This window comes from Panthera leo, chromosome A1 (genome assembly GCF_018350215.1).
Source record: "Panthera leo isolate Ple1 chromosome A1, P.leo_Ple1_pat1.1, whole genome shotgun sequence".
Lineage (NCBI taxonomy): Eukaryota > Metazoa > Chordata > Mammalia > Carnivora > Felidae > Panthera > Panthera leo.
Genome location: NC_056679.1, coordinates 665,470 through 688,919, shown reverse-complemented (window position 1 = coordinate 688,919; position 23,450 = coordinate 665,470). Strand labels below are relative to the sequence as shown.

The 23,450-nt window shown below is 39.3% G+C and overlaps 2 protein-coding genes across 8 annotated transcripts in view; both read right to left on the bottom strand.

The window, feature by feature from the left end:
- MPHOSPH8 (M-phase phosphoprotein 8) overlaps nucleotides 1–20,092 on the bottom strand; it is a 52,108-nt gene extending 32,016 nt beyond the window's left edge. For 5 of the 7 annotated variants that reach the window (XM_042939157.1, XM_042940446.1, XM_042937544.1 and 2 more), the window contains exon 1: nucleotides 19,764–20,091. In XM_042939157.1, the coding sequence (XP_042795091.1) occupies nucleotides 19,764–19,988 (225 nt within the window). In that variant the 5' untranslated portion in view covers nucleotides 19,989–20,091. Of the gene's footprint in view, nucleotides 1–19,763 lie in introns of all 7 variants that reach the window. The other 2 variants (XM_042939927.1, XM_042940962.1) reach the window with 2 other exon arrangements.
- On the bottom strand, nucleotides 19,998–21,312 carry LOC122228532 (lysine-rich arabinogalactan protein 19-like). The gene is made up of 2 exons (XM_042953599.1): nucleotides 21,187–21,312; nucleotides 19,998–20,516 (listed from the first exon to the last, which is right to left on the bottom strand). The coding sequence occupies exons 1-2, from the start codon at nucleotides 21,310–21,312 to the stop codon at nucleotides 19,998–20,000; spliced, it is 645 nt and encodes a 214-aa protein (XP_042809533.1).
- Between the last annotated feature and the right edge of the window lie 2,138 nt (nucleotides 21,313–23,450).

Here is a 23,450-nt window from a genome sequence, read left to right as displayed (position 1 = left end):
ATGGGACTATATCAAACTAAAAAGCTTCTACACTACAAAGGAAACCACTAATAAAATGAAAAAGCAACCTACTGAATCGGAAAATATTTGCAAATCACATGTCTGATAAAGGGTTAATATCCAAAATATATACAGAACTCAAACAACTCAATAACAAAAAACCCTCAAACAATCTGATTAAAAATTGGGCAGCAGATCTTTCCAAAGAAGACATATAGATGGCCAAGGGGGGGGGGGGGTGTGTGTGGAGTACAGATGGCCAACAAATACATGAAAAGATGCTCAACACCACTAATCATTAGAGAAATGCAAATCAAAAACACCATGAGATCTCATTATAAAAAAGAAATAACAAGTATTAGGAAGGATGAGGAAAAAAGGAAACCCCCTGTGCAATGTTGGTGAGAATGGAAACTAGGTTAGCCGCCATGCAAAAACAGTATAAAGGTTCCTCAAAAAATTTAAAAAACACAACCTACCATATGACCTAGCAATTCCATTTCTGGGTATTTATCTGAAGAAAACAAAAACGCTAACTTAAAAAGATATATGTACCCCCATGTCCACTGCAGCATCACTTCAACAGCCAAAAAGTGGAAATAGCCCAAGTGTCCTCAACAGATGAATGAAGAAAATGTGGTGCATGTGTGTGTGTGTATACACACACTTATGTATACGCACATGTGTGCGTGCGCACACGCACACGCGCGCGCGCGCGCGCACACACACACACACACACACACGGAATATTATTCGGCCATAAAAAAAGAATGGAATCTTGCACCTGGCAACATGTCTGGACTTCAAGGACATTATACTAAATAAAATAAGTCAGACAGAGAAAGACAAAACTGCATAATCTCACTTATGTATGGAAGGTAACAAAACAAAATGAAAACCCAAGCTCACAGATAAAGACAACAGACGAGATTGCCAGAGGCAGGGGTTAAGAGTAGAAGATACAGATGAAGGGGGCAAAAGGCACTTCCAGTCATAAAACAAGTCATGGGGATGTAATGTGCAGCATGGTGACCATAGTTAATACTGTACTACATACTTAAAAGTTGCTAAGAAAGCAGATCTTAAAAGTTCTCATCGTAAGAAAACGTTTGTAACTATGTAAGGTAACAGATGTTAACTAGACTGTGATGATTTTGCAGGGCATAAAAATATTGGATCATTATGTTGTACACCTGAAACTAATACTACTGGTATATGTCAATTATACCTCAATTTTTAAAAATTAAAATACATAAACAGCATTACTGATCTACTTTTCATAAATTGAAGATTGAGGTCCTTCTCTGATTATATAAGCAACGTGTAATCTTTGAAAATCAATAAAAAGCAGGAAAAAACCCAAAAACCACCCATAGAGTATTGATAACGATTTGACCTATTTCCCACTCTTTACATTTACAAATGTATTTACAAGTATGTAATTATAACTACGTATTAAACACATATTGCTTAGAACACTAAGTGTATCATTTAGATACTTATCTAATACTATGATTTTACTTTCTTTTTTCACTTAGATATGGAACACTTCTTGTTTTAATATTTTTCAAAAGCATGATTTTTACTGATTGTTTTAAATACAATAAAAAATACAAAAAACCTCTCCCTTTGGAAACCAAAGGTTGTTTTGTTTCCAATTTCTTTTTAAACAAAGCTGTTACATGCTTGTGCATCTCTCAGGTTGCTAGAATGAAGTCCCCAAAGACAGATCAATTGGGTCAAATAATAAAGCCATTTAAACACTGTTGAGGGGTACCTGGGTGGCTCAGTTGGTTGAGCCTGCAACTTTGGCTCAGGTCATGATCTTGCAGTTTGTGGGTTTGAGCCTTATGTCAGACTCTGTGCTGACAGCTCAGAGCCTGGAGCCTGCTTCAGATTCTGTGTCTCCCTCTCTCTCTGCCCTACCCCCATTCACATTGTCTCTCTCTCCCAAAAATAAATAAACATTAAAAAAAAAAAAATTTAACACTGTTAAAACACACTGCCAGAAAAAAATATTTCTAGAAAAGATGTTCCAATTTACATTTCCACAAGATAAAAGAGCTCATCTCTGTGTATCTCTGCAAACTATAGCAGGGCCTATCTCCTATTTTAGTTTGGTCATTCTGTGAGCTAAGAATGGTTTTTACATTTTTAAATGGTTGAAAACAAAAGAATAATTACATACAAATCAAGTGCTTTACAATCTGTCATGCATGGCCTAAATCTTGGCATTTATTAGCTCATTTAATCTTTACAACAACACTGTGAAGTACTATTACTCACTTTATAGAGGAGGAAACTGAAGCTTCTAGAAAAAGTAACTAGTAAAGATTACACAGCTAAAAAGTAATTCGGCTGAAATTAACACCCAACGGCACTTAACCAGCTTCTGCATATGAAAAGTTATCCAACTCTGTGAGGATAGTATGTATAAGTATCCAAAGGTGGATGCAGTTAACATATCCTAGTGAGGTCCCAAGAGAGAAGATCACTGTCTTTGAGAGAAGGAAGGATTTTTAGGATAATGAGGTCATGCCTTCCCCATGAACATTAACTTTAAAAGCTAATTTTGCCTCTCAACCTACAAAGTATAATATTTACTATATGGCAATTTACCAAAGTCTGCTGACTTCAGCTTTATGATCACTTACATAATTACTATTAACCCATTCACATTTTTTCTTTCAAGAATTACCTGCAATATGCCCACTTTAACCACTGTTATTTAACACTGTACCATAAGTTCTAGCCAGAGCAATTAGATAAAAAGATGTAAAAGGCATTCAAGTTAGAAAGGAAGAAATACAACTACATTCACTCTATATAGAAACTCCCAAAGAATCACAAGAAAATGACTAGATCTAATGAATGAATTCAGCTTGAAGAGTACAAGAATAACACACAATCATCAGCTGTGTTTCTATACACATGTAATGCACAGTCCAAAAAGGGAATTGTTTTTGCCTTCAATTTTTATTTTAATTCCAGTTAGTAAACATACAGTGTAATATTAGTTTCAGGTATACAATACAGTAGTTCAACACTTCCATAATCACCCTGTGTTCATCATGACAAGGGCATTCCTTAATGCCCCTCACCTATTTAACCCGTCCCCCCACCTACCACCTCTCTGGTAACCTTCAGTTTGTTCTCTATAATTGTCTGTTTCTTGATTTGTCTCAGTCTCTCTCTTTTTGCCCTTTGCTTGTTTGCTTTGTTTCTTAAATTCCACATGAACGAAATCATACGGTATTTGACTCTGACTTATTTCACTTAGCATTATCCTCTCTAGCTCCATCTATGTCATTGCAAATGGCAAGATCTCATTCTTTTCGATGGCTGAATAATATGCCATTGTATATATATATATATCACATTTTTATTCATTCATCAATCGATGGACACCTGGGCTGCTTCCATTCTTGATTATTATATCCAATGCTGCTATAAACACAGGGTGCATGTATCCCTTTGAATTAGTGTTCTTGTACTCTTTGGATAAACACCCTGTAGTATACTAGACCATAAGGTAGTTCTATTTTTAACTTTTTGAGGAACCTCCATACCGTCTTCCATGGTGGTCACACCAGTTTACATTCCCGATAACAACACAAGAGGGTTCCTTTTTCTCTACATCCTCACCAACACCTGTTGTTTCTTGGGTTATTGATTTTAGCCATTCTGATAGATGTAATGTGATATCTCATTGTAGTTTGGATTTTCATTTCCCTGATGATAAGTGATGACGGGCATCTTTTCATGTGTCTGTGGCTATCTGTATATCTTCTTTGCAAAACTGTCTGTTCGTGTCTTCTGTTTATTTCTTAACTGGATTGTTTTTGGGTGTTGAGTTTTAGAAGTTCTTTATATATTTTGGATAGTAACCCTTTATTAGATATGTCATTTGCAAATATCTTCTCCCATTCTGTAGGTTACCTTTTAGTTTTGTTGATTGTTCCTTCACTGTGCAGAAGCTTTTTATTTTGATGTAGTCCCAATAGTTTTTTGCTTTTGTTTCCCTTGCCTTAGGGGATAGATCTAGAAAAAAGTTGCTATGGCCGATGTCAGAGAAATTACTACCTGTGCTCTCTTCTAAGATTTTTATGGTTTCAGGTATCACATTTAGGTCTTCAATTCATTTTGATTTTTTTTTTCCTGTATGGTGTAAGAAAGTGTTCCAGTTTTCCTCTCCCCCGCCCCCCCCCCCCCCCCCCCCCCCCCCCCCCCCATTTTCCCATTTGTTGAAGAGACTGTCCTTTTCCCAATGGATATTCTTTCCTGCTTTGTCAAAGATTAATTGACCATGTAACAGTTAAGAGACTGTCCTTTTCCCATTGGAGGTTCTTTCCTGCTTTGTCAAAGATTAATCACCATATAATTGTAGGTTTACTTCTGGGTTTTCTATTCCATTGATCTATGTGTCTATTTTTGTCCCAGTACCATACTGCTGACTACTACAGCTTTGTAATATAACTTGAAGTCCAGAATTGTGAGGCCTTTAGCCTTGCTTTTTTTCGTCCTTTTTTTCCCCCCAAGACTCCTTTGGTTATTTGGGGTCTTCTATGGTTCCATACAAACTTTAGGATTTTCTGTCCTAGGTTCCATGAAAAATGCTATTGGTATTTTGACAGAGATTACATTAAATGTGTAGACTGCTTTGGGTAGTACAGACATTTTAACAATATTTATTCTTCCAATCTATGAGCAGGAATGTCTTTCCACTTCTTTGTGTCGTCTTCAATTTCTTTCATCAGAGTTTTATAGTTTTCAGAGTACAGGTCTTTCACCTCTTTGGTTAGGTTTATTCCAAGGAATTTTATCATTTTTGGTGCAACTGTAAATGGGATCATTTTCTTAATTTCTCTTTCTGCCACTTCACTACTGGTGTACAGAAATGCAACAGATTTCTGTACATTGATTTTGTATCCTGTGACTTTACCAAATTCGTTTATCAGTTCTAGCAGTTTTTTGGTGGAGTCTTCGGGGGTTTTCTGTATAGAATATCATGTTATCTGCAAATAGTGAAAATTTTACTACTTCCTTACCAATTTGGATGGCTTTCATTTCTTTTTATTGTCTGATTGCTGTGGCTAGGACTTCCAGTACTATGTTGAATAAAAGTGGTGAGAGTGGACATCCTTGTCTTATTCATGACCTTAGGAAGAAGCTCTGTTTTTCCCCATTAAGGATAATGTTAGTTGTGGGTTTTCCAAATATGGCCTTTATCATATTGAAGTATGTTCCCTCTAAACCTACTTTGTTGAGGGTTTTTATCATGAACAGATGTTATACTTTGTCAAATGCTTTTTCTACATCTATTAAAATGATCCTATAGGTTCTTTTCTTTTTTTTTTTTAAGTTTATTTTGAGAGAGAGTATGCATGCATGTGCAAGGGGGAGAGAGAGGGGGGGAGAGACAGAGAGAGAGAGAAAGAGAGAGAGAGAAAGAATCTCAAGCAGGCTCCATGCTGTCTGCACAGTTTTGTGGGGCTTCATCCCACAAATCATGAGATTATGACCTGAGCTGAAATCAAGAGTCAGATGCTCAACTGACTGAGTCACCTGGATGCCCCATTATCCTTTCTCTTACTGAAGTGATGTACCATGTTGATTGATTTGCAAATACGGAACAACCCTTGCAACCCAGGAATAAATCCCACTTGACCACAGTGAATGATTTGTTTAATGTATTGTTAGATCTGGTTTCCTAGTATTTTGTTGAGAATTTTTGTATCTGTGTTCATCAGGGATATAGGCCTGTAGTTCTCTTTTTTAGTGGTGTCTATCTGGTTTTGGGATCAGGGTAATGCTGGCCTCACAGAATGAATTTGGAGGTTTTCCTTCCTTTTTAATTTTGTGGAATAGTTTTGAGAAGAACAGGTATTAACTCCTCTTTAAATGTTTAGTAGAATTTTCCTATGAAGCCACCAGGTCCTAGACTTTCATTTGTTGGGAAACTTTTAATAGTAACTCAATTTCTTTGCTGGCTATTGGACTGTTCAAATTTCTATTTCTTTCTTTTTTAGTGGTTTATATGTTTCTAGGAATTTATCCATTTTTTTCTAGGGTGTCCATTTTGTTGGCATACAGTTTTTCTTAATATTCTCTTATGATTATTTATATTACTATCATGTTAGTTGTTACTTCTCTGATCTCATTTGTGATTTTTATTTCAGTCCTTTCTCTTTTTTTCTTGATATCTCTGGCTAGAAGTTTATCAATTTTACTTTTTCCAAAGAACCAGCTCCTCGTTTTATTGATCTGTTCTTTTGGGTTTTACTTTTTAGTTTCTGTATCATTTATTTCTGCTCTAATCTTTATCATTTCCTTCCTGTTTTTTTTTCTTCTTTCTTTTTGTTATTCTTCTAGCTTCTTTAGACGTAAGGTTAAATTGTTTATTTGAGATTTTTCTTGCTTCTTGAGGTAGGCCCATATTGCTATAAACTTCCCTCTTAGGACTACTTTTGCATCATCCCAGAGGTTTTGGACTGTTATATTTCAATTTTCATTTGTTTCCATGTACTTTTTAATTTTTTTTTTTTTATTTCCTGGTTCACCTATTCATTGTTTAGTAGTATGTTACTTAACCTCCATGTATTTGTAGTCTTTCTAGATTTTTTCTTCTGGCTGACTTCCAGTTTCATAGTGTTGTGGTCAAAAAGATTCACGGTATAACTTCGATCTTGAATTTGTTGAGCCTGGTTTTGTGAGCTGATGTGATCTATTCTGGAGAATGTTCTGTGTGCACTTGAAAAGAATGTGTGTTCTGTTCTTTTAGGATGGAATATTCTGAAATTATCTGTTAAATCCATCTGATCCAGTGTGTCAATCAAAGCCATTGTTTCCTTGTTGATTTTCTGTTTAGATGATCTACTGATGTATGTGGGATGTTAAAGTCCACTACGATTACTCTATTATTATTGGTTCGTTCCTTTATGTTTGTTACTGTTTTATGTATGGGCGCTTCCAAGCTGGGTGCATAAATATTTACAACTGTTGTATCTTCTTGTTGAATTGTCCCATTATATAGTGTCTTTGTTTCTTGTTACAGTCTTTATTCCCGAGTCTATTTTTTCCAACCTAAGTATCATTACTCCAGCTTTCTCTTGATATCCCCTTGCATGACAGATGTTTCCTCATTCCCTCACTTCCAATCTGCAGATGTCTTTAGGTTTAAAACAAGTCTCTTGTAGGCAACATATAGATGACTCTTGGTCTTTTATCTATTCTGTCATCCCATGTCTTCTGATTGGAGTGTTTGGTCTATTTACATTCAAAGTAACTATTGGTAAATATGTATTTATTGACATTTTATTGCTAATTTTGTGGTTGTTTCTGAAGATTTTCTCTGATCTTTTCTTTCTTTCATGTTTTGTTGATTTTCTTCACTGATATATTTAGATTTCTTTCTCTTTTGTATGTTTATTAGTGGTTTTTGACATGGTTCCCATTAGATTTGTATATAACCTCTTTTACATATAGCAGTCTATATTAAATTGATGGTCATTTAAGTTTGAGCTCATTTTCTCTCCTCTACTCCCCACATTGTAGGTTAAGTATATATTAGTATATCTTACATCCTTTCTTTTGTGTATGAGTTCCTTGACTGGTTTTTTATAGAAATATTCATTTTTACTGTATTTCATACCTCTATACTGTCACTTTTGGTCTATCTTTTCAAAGAGTCCTCTTTAACAGTTCTTCCAGGGCTGGTTTAGTGATTATTTATTTATTTATTTATTTATTGCCCAGGAAACTCTCCTTCTATTCTGAATGATACCCTTGCTGGACAGGGTATTCTTGGCTGCAGATTTTTCCCATTCACCACAATGAATACATCATGCCACTCCCTACCATCTTGCCAAGTTTCTGCTGAAAAATCTCCCACTAGCCTTATGGGCTTTCCTTTGTAAGTTACTGACTTGTGTGTTGCTGCTTTAAAAATTTTTTCTTTATCACTGTATTTTGCAAATTTAATTACAGTATGTCTTGGCATGAATCTGCTTTGTTGATTTTGATGGAAGTCCTCTGTGCCTCCTGGATATGGATATCGGTTTCTTTTCCCAGATTAGGGAAGTTTTCAGCTTTTATTTCATTAAATAAAATCTCTGCCCCCTTTTCTCTCCCTTCTTCTTCTGAGACTCCTATAACATTAATATTGATTGATGGTGTCACTGAGTTCCCTAAGCTATTCTTTTTTTTTTTTTTTTTGTCTTTACCTATTTTTGAGAGAGAGAGAGAGAGACAGAGACAGAGTGTGAGCGAGGGAGGAACAGAAAGAGAGGGAGACACAGAATCTGAAACAGGCTCCAGGCTCCGAGCTCCCAGTACAGAGCCCAATGTGGGGCTCAAACTCACAAACTGCAAGATCATGACCTGACCCAAAGTCGGACGCTTAACTGACTGAGCCACCCAGGTGCTCCATTAAGCTGTTCTTTCTTAAATTTAATTTTATTATGTTTTTAGAGAGAGATTGTAAACAGGGGAGAATAGCAGAAGGAGAGAGAGAATCCATGGTCAGCACAGAGCCCAATGTGGGGCTTGATACCACAATCCTGGGATCATGATCTGAGCCAAAATCGAGTCAGATACTCAACCACATGAGCCACACAGGAGCCTCCCTAAGTCTATTCTTGTTTTGTGTAATTCTCCTTCTGTCTTTTGTTCAACTTAGTTACTTTCCATTACGGTCTTCTAGGTCATGAATTTGTTTCTCTGCTTCTTCCATACTGCTATTCATTTCATCAAGTGTGTTTCTCACTTGTTTATTTAAGCCCTTTATCTTTGCTATGTTATTCCTTATCTCTGTGTTAAGGGTATCACTCATGTCTTCTACTCTTTTCTCAAGTCAAGTGAGTATACTTATGATCACTGCTTTAAATTCTCTATTAGGCATGTCATATATGTTTTGCTTAGATCTCTGACCATAGCCTTGTCCTGTTTTTTTCATTTTGGATAAATTTCTATGTCCTCATTTTGTCTGCCTCTCTGTTTCTGTTAAGAAAGTCAGCAATTTTATATATACAATGAAATACTACTTGGCAATGAGAAAGAATGAAATCTGGCTATTTGTAGCAACATGGATGGAACTGGAGAGTATTATGCTAAGTGAAATAAGTCAGTCAGAGAAAGACAGATACCATATATTTTCACTCATATGTGGATCCTGAGAAACTTAAGAGAAGACCATGGGGGAGGGGAAGAGGGGAAAAAAAGTTAGAGAGAGGTAAGGAGGAAAACCATAAGAGACTCAAATACTGAGAACAAACTGACGGTTGATGGGGGGTCGGGGAGTGGGGAAAGCGGGTGATGGGCATTGAGGAGGGCACCTGTTGGGATGAGCACTGGGTGTTATAAGGAAACCAATTTGACAATAAATTATATTATATATATACATACATACACACACACACACACACACACACACACACAAAAGAAAGTCAGCTATGCCTTCTACTCTTGAAAGTAGTAACTTTATGAAGAGGATGTCCTGGTGTGCCCTGCAGTGCAGTGTCCCCTGTTCACCAGAACCTGGCACTTAGAGAGTATCGTATGTTGCTTATACTTGGCTGTTGTATCTTAGTCACATTTCCTTTCAGTGCAATTGTCTGCACTGACTCTCTACCTTTGTGGGCTGTGCCCGCTCTCTGGTGTTAGTGGGACCCAGGCAAGACAGCTCTGAGGGGGGCATGCCCATCAGGGAGCTTGGGAGCAGGATGATGTTGTTAGCAAATTTTGGGTTGGACCACTAGTCCAATGCTGGGTTCCTTGAAGTGCTATAGCAGCTGGGAGCTGTGCATGGAGGTGGCGGGGGCTAAAAGGCTGGCATGGTGCATGATGATAGCTGGGTATGGGTGGGCCTGGTGCACGAGAGTGGGTGGGAGCATGTGGCTGGGTGCAATATGCTGGGTATTGGAGTGAGCGTGCGTGGCTTTAACAAAATTCATCCTGAGTCCAGGACCAAGGTTAGCAGGCCTGGAGCGGGCGAGTTCTCAGGAGAAATCATGGGCATGGCATACTGCTAGCACATCAGGTAGCAAGTGTTTGTGCAGCTCTGCCTCCTATAGGTGGCTCTGAGTTTATGCTGGTGGGAGTGGAGAAGAAAACAGCACCTGCCAGCTCCTTTGTTTTCAAAGAAGTCCCCCAACATGGTCCCAAATCAGTATGAACAGATCTGTCTCCTCTATGCCCCCAGTGTTGTATGCATGCTGTTTTTATGTTGCCTCTCCACAAAAGTTGCTGTCTCTTATTTAAGGGTGGCCACCTAGCTATCACTCACCCTAGTGGCCAGTGCAGTGCCGAGTCAGGTGACTTTTAAAGTTCCAGGTTCCAAGCCCCACTGGTTTTATAAACTCACAGAACTCGGCTCCTCTGGTTTTTAATGTTATGGGGATTAGTTTCCCCCGTGTGAGGGCCCTGGTGTGAGGGCCCCTTTCTCTGCTCTCTCCATGCAATGCGGCTCCCTCTCTCCTGCAGGCAGCCTCCCTCTGCCTTTGACCTTCCTAACCTTTCAGATGCAGCTTCTTCTCTGTATTTAGTTGTGGAATTTCTTCCACCAGTCTTCAGATTGCTCTCCAGTTTACTAACTCGGATGTAGATGTTATCTAGTTGTAAATATGGGATGGGGTGAGCTCTGGGTCCTCCTACTCCACCATCTTCCCAAACTCCTCCCAAAAAGGAAATTAAGAAAACAATTCCATTTATAACAGCACCTAAAAGAATAAAACACTTAGGAATAAATTTAACCAACAAGGTAAGAAGACTTACAAACTTACTACGAAGCTGCAGTGATCGAAACAGTATGGTACTGGCATCAGGACAGACACAGAAAAATCCAAGAATGAACCCATACATCTATGGCCTATTGATTTCTAAAAAAAAATTTTTTAATGTTTATTTATTTTTGAGAGAGACAGAGACAGAGCTTGAGCGGGGGAGGGGCAGAGAGAGAGAGGGAGACATAGAATCCGAAGCAGACTCCAGGTTCTGAGCTGTCAGCACAGAGCCCAATGCGGGGCTCAAACCCACAGACGGTGAGATCATCACCTGAGCCAAAGTCGGACGCCCAACCAACTGAGCCGCCCAGGCTCCCTGGCCTATTGATTTTTGATAAGGGTGTCAAGTCCAATATGGAAACAAATTGTGCTGAAACAAATGGATTTCCCCCCCCAAAAAGGAAGCTGGACCCTACCTCATACCATATACAAAAATTAACTCAAAATGAATCAGACCTAAATTTAAGAAATGAAACCATAAAATTTTCAGAAGAAAACACAGGGGTAAATCTTCAGGACCTTGGATTTGACAATGCATTCTTGAATTTAACTCCAAAAACAAAAACAAAAACAAAAATAGGTGAGAGGAGTTCATCAAAATTAAAAACTTTTGTGCATCAAAGGACATTATCAACATAGTGAAAAGGCAACCTATAGAACTGAAGAAAATATTTACAAGTCGCATCTGATAAAGGATTAATATCCACAATATGTAAACAATTCCTATAATTCAAAAATAAGACAAACAAAAAACTAAGAAACGAAACAGAAAAATAAGGCAAACAACCCACTGAAAAAGGGGAAAGGACTTGACCAAACATTTTTCTAAACAAGATATACAAATGGCCAATAAGCATATGAAAAGATGCTTATCACCATTAGTCCTTAGGGAAATGCAAATAAAACCCATGAGACACTATTTCACAGCAGTTACTAGATGGGTATATTAAAAGAAGCAAAAACATGTAAAACAAATGTGTGTGAGAATGGGGAGAAATTAGAACCTTCTGACATTAGTGGTAGGAGTGTTACAGCTGCTGTGTGTTACAGCTGCTGTGGAAAACAGTTGGCAATTCTTCAAAAAGTTAAACAGAATTACCTTATGGCCCGATAATTCCACTGCTGGGTATATACCCAAAAGAACTGAAAACAGGAATTCAAACAAGTATTCATTCAACCATGTCCAGTAGTGTACGGTCCACAACAGCCAAAAAATGGAAATAACCCAAGTGTCCTTCAACAGATAAATGGATAAACAAAACGTGGTATACACATACAATGAAACATTATGCAGTCTTAAAAGCGAAGGAAATTCTGACACATTCTATAAGATGGATGAACCCTGAAAATACTATGGTCGGTGAAATAAGCCAGAAACAGAAGGACAAATATTGCACGGTTCCACTTACATTAAGCACCTGAATTAGCAGATTCACCGAGACAGAAAGCAGAATGGTGGATACCAGGGGTTCAGGGGAGGAGGATTATTGTTTAACAGGGACAGTTTCATTTGGAAAGTTCTAGAGATGGACAGTGGTGATGGCTGCATATCTACCCAAATGTACTTAACGACTCTTCTGTCTCTATGCATTTGCCCTTAAAAACATTAAGATGGCAAATTTTAAGATACATAAATAGAGAAACATGTATGTGAAACTACAATAAACAAGACTTAAAAATTACCTATTGTCGTTTGCCCATTTTCTCACTCATTTATAATAATTTTTCTTTTTAATGTTTTATGGCTATCAAATCTTTATCATACATTGGGGTGCCTGGGTGGGTCAGCTGGGTAAGGGTCTGACTCTTGATTTCAGCTCAGGTTATGATCTCACGGGCTCGTGAGTTTGAATACTGTTTGTGGTTTCAGCTGTCAGTGGAGAGCCTGCTTCAGATCCTCTGTCTCCTTCTCTTTCTGCCCCTCCCCTGTTCATGCTCACTCTCTCAAAAATAAGTAAACATTAAAAAAAGTCTTTATCACATATATTCCAAATTTTTGCTCCTCCAGATTTCTGGGTTATCTTTTCTGCTCAATATCCAATCTCACTGAGAAGCAAGAAAAGATGAAATAGTTTCCCACTTGACCTGCAGAGCACTATTCTATCTTACACTTAACACCTGCCTGATGTTATTCACACAACCACCGAGGCAATAAACTTCCCAAACCGAAGGCCAAGTGCTGGTCCCTCTCCTTTTACCCTTCAACATACCTACACTGCCTTTCAATCATTCTGCCACCTGTAGAAAGACCAACATCGGTCTTGGATTGGAAACTAGTAGAATTGAAAACTAAGAAATAATGGGAAAAAAGTGCAACTTAACTTTTAAAGATAAGCCTCATAATCTTAAAATAATAACTAAGTCTAAACTGATAGTTTGATGGGTCAGTTACATAACAGGATGAAGGGACCGATGCTTGTGCCCCATTATTTTTATGTGTACATAGAAACAGTAGTATCTGCTACTCAATGTAGCTTTTAAACCCTTATTTACCTTCAAATGGGACAGAAAAAAATGTATATAAATAGAGGAAAATGACAAAATCAGTATTAACAACTGGTGGATATGCACGAAGGTATATGTGAGGCTGCATATAATTCTTACAACTTTTCTGATGACTAAAAAAAAAAAAAAAAAAAAAAAAAAACAGTAAAAAAAACTAGTAAACATTTACTTCTACATTGAACACAGTTATAAATTTAGTGCTAGCTGTCAATTAAGCTCAACCTGGTCAATGAGAGTAAGTGCATGAACAACCATTCTCAAGTATTAAGTAGCACATCTCAATTCTAGCTCCAGATTTCATTTGTTAATAACTGTTATTGATCTTTATTTCAGCAGTTTTGTTTCATTCGTTCATTGAAATATTTATTGAAAGTCACTATATGTTAGGAACTTTGAGTCTTAGAGATACAACAGTATAGAAAACAGATTAAATCCATGAACTAGATGTTCTTTTACAGAAATCCCGTAGATCCAAATATTGCCCAGGGCTTTGCCATATATTAAATTTCATGATAAATTTATCTTCAAAATGCCAGAAACAGTCTATTTTCTTTTTTTTTAATTTATTTTTTAATATATGAAATTTACTGTCAAATTGGTTTCCATACAACACCCAGTGCTCATCCCAAAAGGTGCCCTCCTCAATACCCATCACCCACCCGAAACAGCCTATTTTCTTGGTAGCCAAGTTTTCTTTTAGCTTACTCAGTGAGCCAAACCAAAAAGGGAGAAGACAGTCCTCCTATCCTCCAAAAGTGCATACATTAGATAATTAGTTAAAATTTTTTTAGAAAAAGTCTCAAGGCCAATGGGTCCCAGGGTATTATAAGCATGAAATGTTAAAAAAAAAAAAAAAAAAAAAAAAAAAAAAAAAAAGTGCAACTGTAATTAAGCATTTCAATGGATTCCAAATGTGTTAATATTAGAAGTAAAAATATCTAGTCTGTTTTAGTGTTGCTTTAATGTCGACAAGGAACACGTCATAAAAAATGTTACAATAATCAATAATATTAGGAATATGAAACTGAGAACAGCTCATGCATGTAAATTATTCTCAAATTAGTTTCCCATATTTCTAGCTTCAACTTCCTAAGTAATGGCTTCCTTGCTTGCTGGCAACAATATTATAGATTTTAAATAACCCAATTAATCAAGCAAATATTCAATGTTAAACAATATATAGATATATGTCAGTTAAAATTAAAATTTTTTTAAGCACATGGAATATTAGTAATACTCTCAAATGTTTAGAAATTAAGCAATGTATTTACACATAAGTTATAGCTATTGGAAAATATTTTTACCTGAATGAAAACATAGTATACAAACATAATTTATGAGTTGCACCTAAACTAAGATCAGAGGATAATTTATAGTACTAAAGGCATATAATTTGAAAAAAAACAAAGGCTGAAAAACAGTTAGCTATGTATCCACCTCAAGATGTTAGAGAGGAGCCTGGGTGGCTTAGTCGGTTAAGCATCTGACTCATGGTTTGGGCTCAGGTCATGATCTCAGTTTGTGGGTTCAGGCCCCACATTGGGCTCTGCACTGACAGCATGGAGCCTGCTTGGGATTCTCTCCCTCTCCCTCTCCCTCTCTCTCTCACTGCCCCTCCCCTGCTCACAGTCTCTTTCTCAAAATAAATAAGTAAACTTAAAAGAGAAAAATTATGTGATCACCTTGACAGATGCAGAAAAAAAATTTTAATGAAATTCAACACCCATTCATAAAATTATTTAGTAACTAAAGATAGAAGGGAATTTCTTTAACCAACTGAGGGCACATATGCATAAATTAAATGTGTTTCTGTATATGAGCAACAAACACAATGGAATTTTTAAAAAGACTATTATTGCATCAAAAATATCAAATATACCTAAAAATATATTAAAAAAAATTTTTTTTAATGTTTATTTATTTTTGAGAGAGAGAGTGAGACACAGCATGAGCAGGGGAGGGCCAGAGAGAGAGGGAGACACAGAATCTGAAGCAGGTTCCAGGCTCTGAGCTGTCAGCACACAGCCCGATGTGGGGCTCAAACTCACGGACCACGAGATCACGACCTGAGCCGAAGTTGGATGCTTAACCGACTGAGCCACCCAGGTGCCCCTACCTAAAAATATATTTAATAAAAGATGTTTAAGACCTCAACACAGAAAACTATAAGACATTACTGAAAGAAATTAAACTGATCCTAAATTTATCCACAGATTCAATGCAGATTCCAATAAAAATCCCAAGTTTTTATGTAAGGAAATTGGCAAGTTGATTCTAAAATCTATAAAGCATTGTTAGAGGAAAAATAAGAAAGATCTGCTCAATGAAACATGACCCCCACATTACACTATGCACAAAATCAATTCTAAGTGAAGTGTTAAACATAAAATCTGAAAGGGAAAACAAAAGAGCACCTAGAAAAAAAATTATAGAGAATATCTAGGGTAGAGAAAGATTTCTCAAACCAAACATAAAAAGCACTCAACATCACGACAAAGTTTCCTTACATTAACTATATAAGCTGTTCATCAAAAGATAGCAGGGAAAGAGATCTGCTCACATCACCAACAAAAGGTATGAATCAAAATACGTATCAACAAATCAATAAAGACAGACAACCCAGTAGAAAGAGATTTCATAAAAGGATAACTAAATCTCCATTAAGTATATGAAAAGATGCTCAATGATTTCAACACTGATTACTAATGTAGGATCAGAAAAACACAAATTAAAAGTAGGAAATACCACCATGAACCCATCAGAACTGGCTAGAAATAAAAAGTCTGACCATATCAAGTGCTGATAGGATGCAAAACAAAAGGGAATCTCATAAACCATTAGTAATAGTGTAAATTGGTACAACCGCTTTCAAAAATAGTTTCCACTGAACGTTGAAGATACCTGTGTCCCTTAAGTCTGAACAATTCCATTTAGTGTTTATAACCAAGGGAAACATGTACACAATGTATCAGGAGACATGTTCATCACAGAAGCATTATTCATAACAGCCAAAACCTGGAAACAACCCAAATGCCCCTTAACAGTAGGAGGAAAGATAGGCTGTAATATATACATGCACCCGAATAATGTGCAGCAATGAAAATGAAATAAAATACAGCTCCACACAACATGGATTAAATCTCACAAAGATACTGTTGAGGGAAAGACCCAGACACACGAAATAAATATTGTGAGATTCCATTTAAATGAAAGAAAAAGGGGCACCTGGGTGGCTCAGTTGGTTCAGTGTCTGACTACTGATTTCGGCTCAGGTCGTGATCTCACAGTTGGTGAGTTCGAGCACCGCACTGGGCTCCACGTGCTGACAGTGCAGAAGCTGCTTGGGATTCCCTCTCCCTCCCTCCCTCCCTCCCTCCCTCTCCCTCCCTCCCTCTCCCTCTCCCTCTCTCTCTCTCTCTCTCTCTCTCTCTCTCTCTCTCCCTCCAGCACACACTCTCTCTCAAAATAAATAAATAAACTAATAAATCAATAAATAAATGAAAAGAAAGTATGAAAAGAAAGAAAGAAGGAAAGAAAGAAAGAAAGAAAGAGAGAAAGAAAAAAACAGGTAAAATGACACTCCAGTGTCAAGGAATGCATCCTTAGATGGAAAAATTACGAAGCAAAGCACGAAACCTATTATCATATAATAATTCAGGACAATGATTCTGGGTGAGGATGGGGGTACTGATCGAAAAGGGGATTCAAAAGAGGTTTTTAGGGATGGCACTCTAATATTTCCTCATTTGGGTGGAGGTTACACAGGTGTTGGCTTTGTGATAATTCACTAAATTGTATAACTAAAGTATTTACTTATACACTACAAAATCAAATCAAATGCCCATAAACTGGCACTAAAAAAATGCCAGTTTTTTATTATGTAAAAATGACTCCAATTCAAAATTGAAGGTAAAACCCAAGAGTTGTCAGATTCATTTAATTCTTCTGAAAACATACAAAAAATTAGTTAGCAATAAACTGAAAGAATATATAAACGCCAATATATAAATTTATATATAAATTTAGCATTGATGCTGTTCCTCCAAGCCAACCCTCATCATAATGATGGTCTTAGTCTATCTATCAGGATAGCACAGTCTGGTGGCTTACGAACAACAGAAATACCATAGACGACGAGATTATAAGAAGGCCAAACAAACTGCTACCAGGACCCTTTGGTTTTTCAACTGGCTGGCTCACTCAGCAGTACTTCTAAAGTAACTGCCACAGTCCTGTTCTGCTGAGTTAATACTTTTCATCTCACAAATCACTCACTTGCAAGAGCATCTAAAAATACAAGGCCCTGAAAACTAGAATTCTCACCCAATTGTACCCTTAATGTCTTAAACACTTAAGCTTCTTAGTTTCATCCACTTTTGACTAGAATATGAGACTTTGGGTATAGTGCCTACAATTCTTTGGGACCAGATATATTAAATACTGTATGAACTTAACTATATTGGAATTAAAATAAAATACATTAAAAAATATTACACCAAATAGGTGAATCACCTTAATTCTAAAGCTTTTACTCTCCTAACCAAATATTTTTCTAAATATCTTTTTTTAAATGTTTATTTAATTGGTTTAAGGCGGGGGGAGGGGCAGAGAGAGAGAGAGGGAGAGAGAGAATCCAGAGCTGGCTCTCCACTGTCAGTGCAGAGCCCTACATAGGGCTCAGGAAACAGGAGATGACAACCTGAACTGAAATCAAGAGTCGGATGCTTAACCAACTGAGCCACCCAGGTGCCCGGATTTTTCTAACTATCTTATATGTGCCAAGCACTTGTATTAAATGAAGGTGATACAAAAACAGTTTAAGACTGGCTCTATTCTCTTGGGGCATCTGGGTGGCTCAGTTGGTTAAGCATCCGACTTCAGCTCAGATCATAATCTTGTGGTTTGTGGGTTCGAACCCTGCGACAGGCGCTGTGCTGACAGCTCAGAGCCTGGAGCCTGCTTCAGATTCTGTGTCTCCCTGTCTCTCTGCTCCTCCCCTGTTCACGCTCTCTCTCTCTCAATATAAATGGACATTAAAAAATTTTTAAAAAGACCGGCTCTACTCTCATCAAGGCGCTTTTGTAACATATTTGGGAAAACTATACAAAACAAAGTTCCTACGTTTACTGTATTGCAACTAACAGTAATATTAATGGCATTAGGCTTCAATTATTTATCCTCAATAGCCAGAACTTTTCAGTGTAAGCAACCGTGTACGCTACAATTCATCTCTATATCCTCAGAACTTAACACTGCACCTAGCACAAAATATGTGATTTAAAAAAAAAAAAAAAAGTTTGCTGAATGAATGGACAAAAAAATTAACACAAAGTAGCACGTGACAAATAGAAAATAACAGACAATAAAAAGAACGCACCGATCCGACTACCATACGGGACCTTTGGTCATCTCCCACTTACCTACTGAAACAAATCAGTTATTAGTTTCCTTATTGTGCATCCTTCCACCCTCTCTCCTTCACCCCAGCCTGCAGTCCATGATTCATTCACTCATTCAATAATGTGACATACACAAAGCACTTACCGCACCACAGGCAGTGGATTGAGTACCAGTGATTCAAAAAGTAATAATAACCGTGTTTCCTGTATTAAAGGAGCCTAAACCTAGCAGGAGAGGCAGACATACATAAAGATTGGTGCTTTAAGTGCTAAAACAGAGGTCTAAACAAAGTGTTACGAGGGCGTAAATGAAGAAGCACCTCACTCTGCAGGGACCAGGGTCAAACCAGGATTTCACAGACAAACCGACTCCGGGAGAGAGAGGAAGACCTGAGAGACTGAGGAGAAAGAGAACAGTAAGCGCCAAGGGTGATCAAGAATTTCACGTATTACTGTGTGGCTGCAATCACATAATATGCAAGAAGAGAGGAAAGACAATGGTCAGGTTTTGGCGACCTTTAAATGCCACCTCCTGGACGCGATTCTGAGCACGAGAAGGTCTGAACGATCTGAGAGCGGAAAATCGATCACGGCCTTGGAAAACACTGAAACGACGGCGTGGACAACGGACCGTGAGAAGCGGCACGATGTCAGCGCCACTCCTCTCCAGCACCGAGCAGTGGCCCCAACCAGCTACCTCAACGCCGATGACCGTGACAAATCCTTCACCGACGGTCGGCCCCCTCGATACTCACACACCGCACCCTACACTGCTTCCTCTCTTCTGGCCACACAACCCTTCCAAACTTCTTGCCACGTACCCTCACCGCCACAGACAGCCCAAGAGTCCGTCCAGGATCGTCAGCGCAGGGCTCCCAACGTGCGCGCGCTTGCGTCGGCTCTGGATGTCACGTTCCTCTCCCCCGCCTACGTCGTGGGTCTGCACAAGCTTTTCCACCTTGTGAATTCGGGGAGGGCTTGGCGTTTCCGCGCGGCAACCCTCTGCACAACTCCCACCGCTCCCCGCTTCTGCACTTCAAGCCCTGCACGCCCAGCCTCGCCTCCCCCGGCGCCCACGTACCCCCTCCGTCTTCATGTCCAGTATCTTTTCCACCTCGAACACATCCTCCCCGTCCTCCTCGCTGTCTCCAACGGCCTCCGCTCCTTTCGTGGCTGCGTCCTTCTCTCGGCCCACTGCTCCAACACCTTCTCCTTCGACTTCAGGAGACTCACCATTGCTGTCGGCACCTGAAACAGCTGCGGTCACGCTCGCCTCCTCCGCAACCGCCGCAGCCGCCGCCGCCATAATAGGAGCCTAGCAAACCGCCGAAGACGAGCGGCTGCGACACACACCCTGGCGGTTCCTCGCGCTCCGCACTCGGCTGTAATCCACTCGGGCAGCGTGACGCGACTGAGAGGGGAACCCGCCAATGGCGGGCTCGGGACCCTGGAGCGGCAGGCGCTTAAGCCAATCAGATGGAGGCGGGCGCGCCGGGGCCCCGCGGAGCCTACGGGAAGCGGGTGGGCGGGCGGAGGGGCGCTCCGGCGGAAGGGCGGGGCGGCTCGGGCCGTGAGAGAAGAGCGCGCCGGGCACCTCTGGCGCAGGCGAGGGGTACCGGAGGGCTGCTTGGGAGCCCCTGAGGGGAGGGGTGGGAACGGCTCGGGGGAGGGGCTTGTCAGGGCGCGTGAGGAGAAAGGACGGAGGCTGACGGGGTACCTCGGAAGGGGGGGGGGGCTCCGGCGTGGAGCTGGAGCGGGCGGCGGAGGCGGGCTCCCCGGTGCTTCCCGGGTCGGGAAGGGGTGGCCGGGGAACACCGGAGCGCGGGAGCTCGCCCTGGAAGAGAAGCTGAGGCGCTTAAGGGGGGGTGAACGCCGCGTGGGGCCTCCTCCCTCGTCCAGAGCGCGCAAGGGCCCGCCCTGGGCCTTCTAGGAAAAACAGCGCCCCCTCCCGCCCAGACCTGAGCGGGCCGGAACGCGACGCCCGGCCCTTCGTGCCTGTGTAACTTTGATTTCGTTTAACGCATGTGAACGAGCCAATCAAACATAATCCAGAGTTGTATGGTATTAAGTATTGTTTAAAGATAGGAAAAACATTTTGTTTAATGTTTATTTATTTTTGAGACAATGCGAGAGACTGAGTGCAAGCTGTGGAGGGGCGGGCAGACAGAGGGAGACACAATCCAAATCGGGCTCCAGGCTCTGAGCTATCAGCACAGACCTGGGGAGGGACTTAACTCACAAACCATGAGATCATGAGCCGACGTCTGACGCTTAACCGACTGAGCCACTCAGGCGCCCCGGAAAAAAATTTTTTTAAGTAACTGGCCAAAAAACATTTGTTTTCCAAGTTCTAGAGATTTTTTTCCCCATTGAAAACATCGACGTGATAAAGTATTTTGTCCCCCTTATGAATGATTGACAAAGATACTCATCCAAAGTTGCTAGGATAATCCACCTAAGGATAAAATATTTTTCTCACTTTGAATTGCAAATAACATCTTTACGGTAGCAAGCTTTTCATTTTTTGTGTCTTTGAGTGGTGGACTTAATTTACAAGATTCATTTAAATTAACTCTGAGGTTAACTAAAGAATGATCTATGATCCAGAGGATCCATTTGGAGAGGTACATCGGATCTTTGAGTGGGCACAGTGATTTATTAGTTTAGTTTAGTAGATGCATCCTGTGTACCGGGACTTTACTAAGCATTAAGAATACAAAACAGTCGAGCGTGGCATTAAAATATAGCTGACTGTTTTGGAAGATCTCATTGGCTTTATTCAACGTTGGGGCAGCATTCCATTTGGCAAATAGAAAGGAGATCCGAAGAAATGCAGAAAGAAGCTTCTCAAGGCAGAAAGGAGGTGGGGCATGAAGTCATAAACGAAAGGATTATTTCAGAAAAATTCGCTGTCCTTTGAGGGAAGGCTGGGGTCTATCAGACTACCTCACTAGTACAGCTAGGAAATTCCAGACTCCTGGTTAAGATTATATTCCTAGAAGAGGCTGAGACTGCAGTTAGGTTGGGTATGGACTCTTGGTTTGCTGATGTGGGGCTTGGCACAGATAACTGCGTTTTGGGCCTGTCATCTCATTCTTAACGGTCTCTCTGCCTGCCACAGATTCAGTCTAAAAAGGAAGACACAACAATTCTAATAATTGGATATCTTTTTTAAAATAAGTTTTTAGACAAATATTGTAAACAAATAACATTTGTTAATGAGAGCTCATTTTTTCAGAAGAATTTCAGTTAAAACGCACAGAAGAAAAGATAGAGGATCACAATATTTCATGAAAATGATTCAAGCAACAAAACCATGGGGTGAAAGATTGATGACGAACTGGCTACCAAAGTATCTCTTCACAGATTATTTGTTGGGTGTAGGGGAAACACAGCTTCACATTGGAAAACCCACTGATCCATATTAGCATTACTAAAAGTAAAAGAACCAAACCATATGGCTCCTGTTGACAAAAAGATTGATCCTTAATCTATTCAGGACCTTAGATCAAATTTCCAGTTTACAAGAAATATGGGGAAAGAAAAAGTGGAAACAATCAAATCCAGAATGTGGGACATCCTTTAGGACGACTGACCTTGTTTCTTCAACAAGTCAATAGCAAAAGAAGAGGCAAGAGAAGACTGTTCTAAATATATAAAAATTTGGCAAAATATTTTAAATGATGGGATTTATATTGATTATACTATTTTTCTGCTTTTATATATTTTTGAAATAAAAATTTATGTTCACTGTAAAAAATTTTTAATTCAAAAGTATGTAACAGAAATAAAGTTCCTATTCCTCAGATGTAACCAGTTTAGAGTATGACAGATTTTTACCTCATACATGTATAAACACCCATTTATATAATTTTGAAATGTGCTCTCTTCCACATTGTTCTGCAACTGTAATATGTACATGCATATATAACATATGCATGTGTGTGCGTCCATATGTAAGACGAATTTCCAGATGTAGAATTCCTATTAATAAAAGTTATAGGTCAAGGAGGGTACTGATTGAAATTTGGATTAATATTGTGAGCACTGGGTGTTGTATGTAAGCGATGAATCACGGGAATCTACCCCCAAAACCAAGAGCACACTGTATACGCTGTTAGCCAACTTGACAATAAATTATATTAAAAAAAAAAGTTTAAGTAGATTATTCAAGTTTACCTAAGTAGTAAATCCTTCAGTATATGTATATCATTAGGAAACAATACCAAGTAGTCATTGTACACAATGATAAGCACATTTGTTTAAAAAGGAATATGTTGAAAGAGAACTGCAGCCCTGAGTTCTCTTGGAGAACTCTGTCTCTCCTGGAGAGACAGAACTTCTCAACGTGGCTGACAAGGCCCTCCCTGGCCTGGACCCAACCTTGCTCCAACCACAGCTCACCCCACTCCCCTCCCTTTATCTGCTCCAGCCACACTTGCCTCCTGGTCAGGCTAACCTGCTCATCCCCCAGGATCTTTGTACATGCTGTTCCTTTTGCCTAGAATGCTTTTCTCTCCCCTCTTACCTGACATATCCACTCCCATTTATCACTTCCTCAAGAAAGTCTTCCCTGATCACTCACTACAGCTGTAACTGTGCATGCATTAGACCACTGATTTTTTATATTGTCTGCTCCCACTGTAGTCTAAGCTCCAAGGGGGCAGAAGCCATACCTGATTCTTCTGTCTGTTGTATCCCCCACACCTAGCACAGGGTCTGTCAGAGAGTGAGTACCCAATAAATATTGAATGAATGAGGAGTTTCA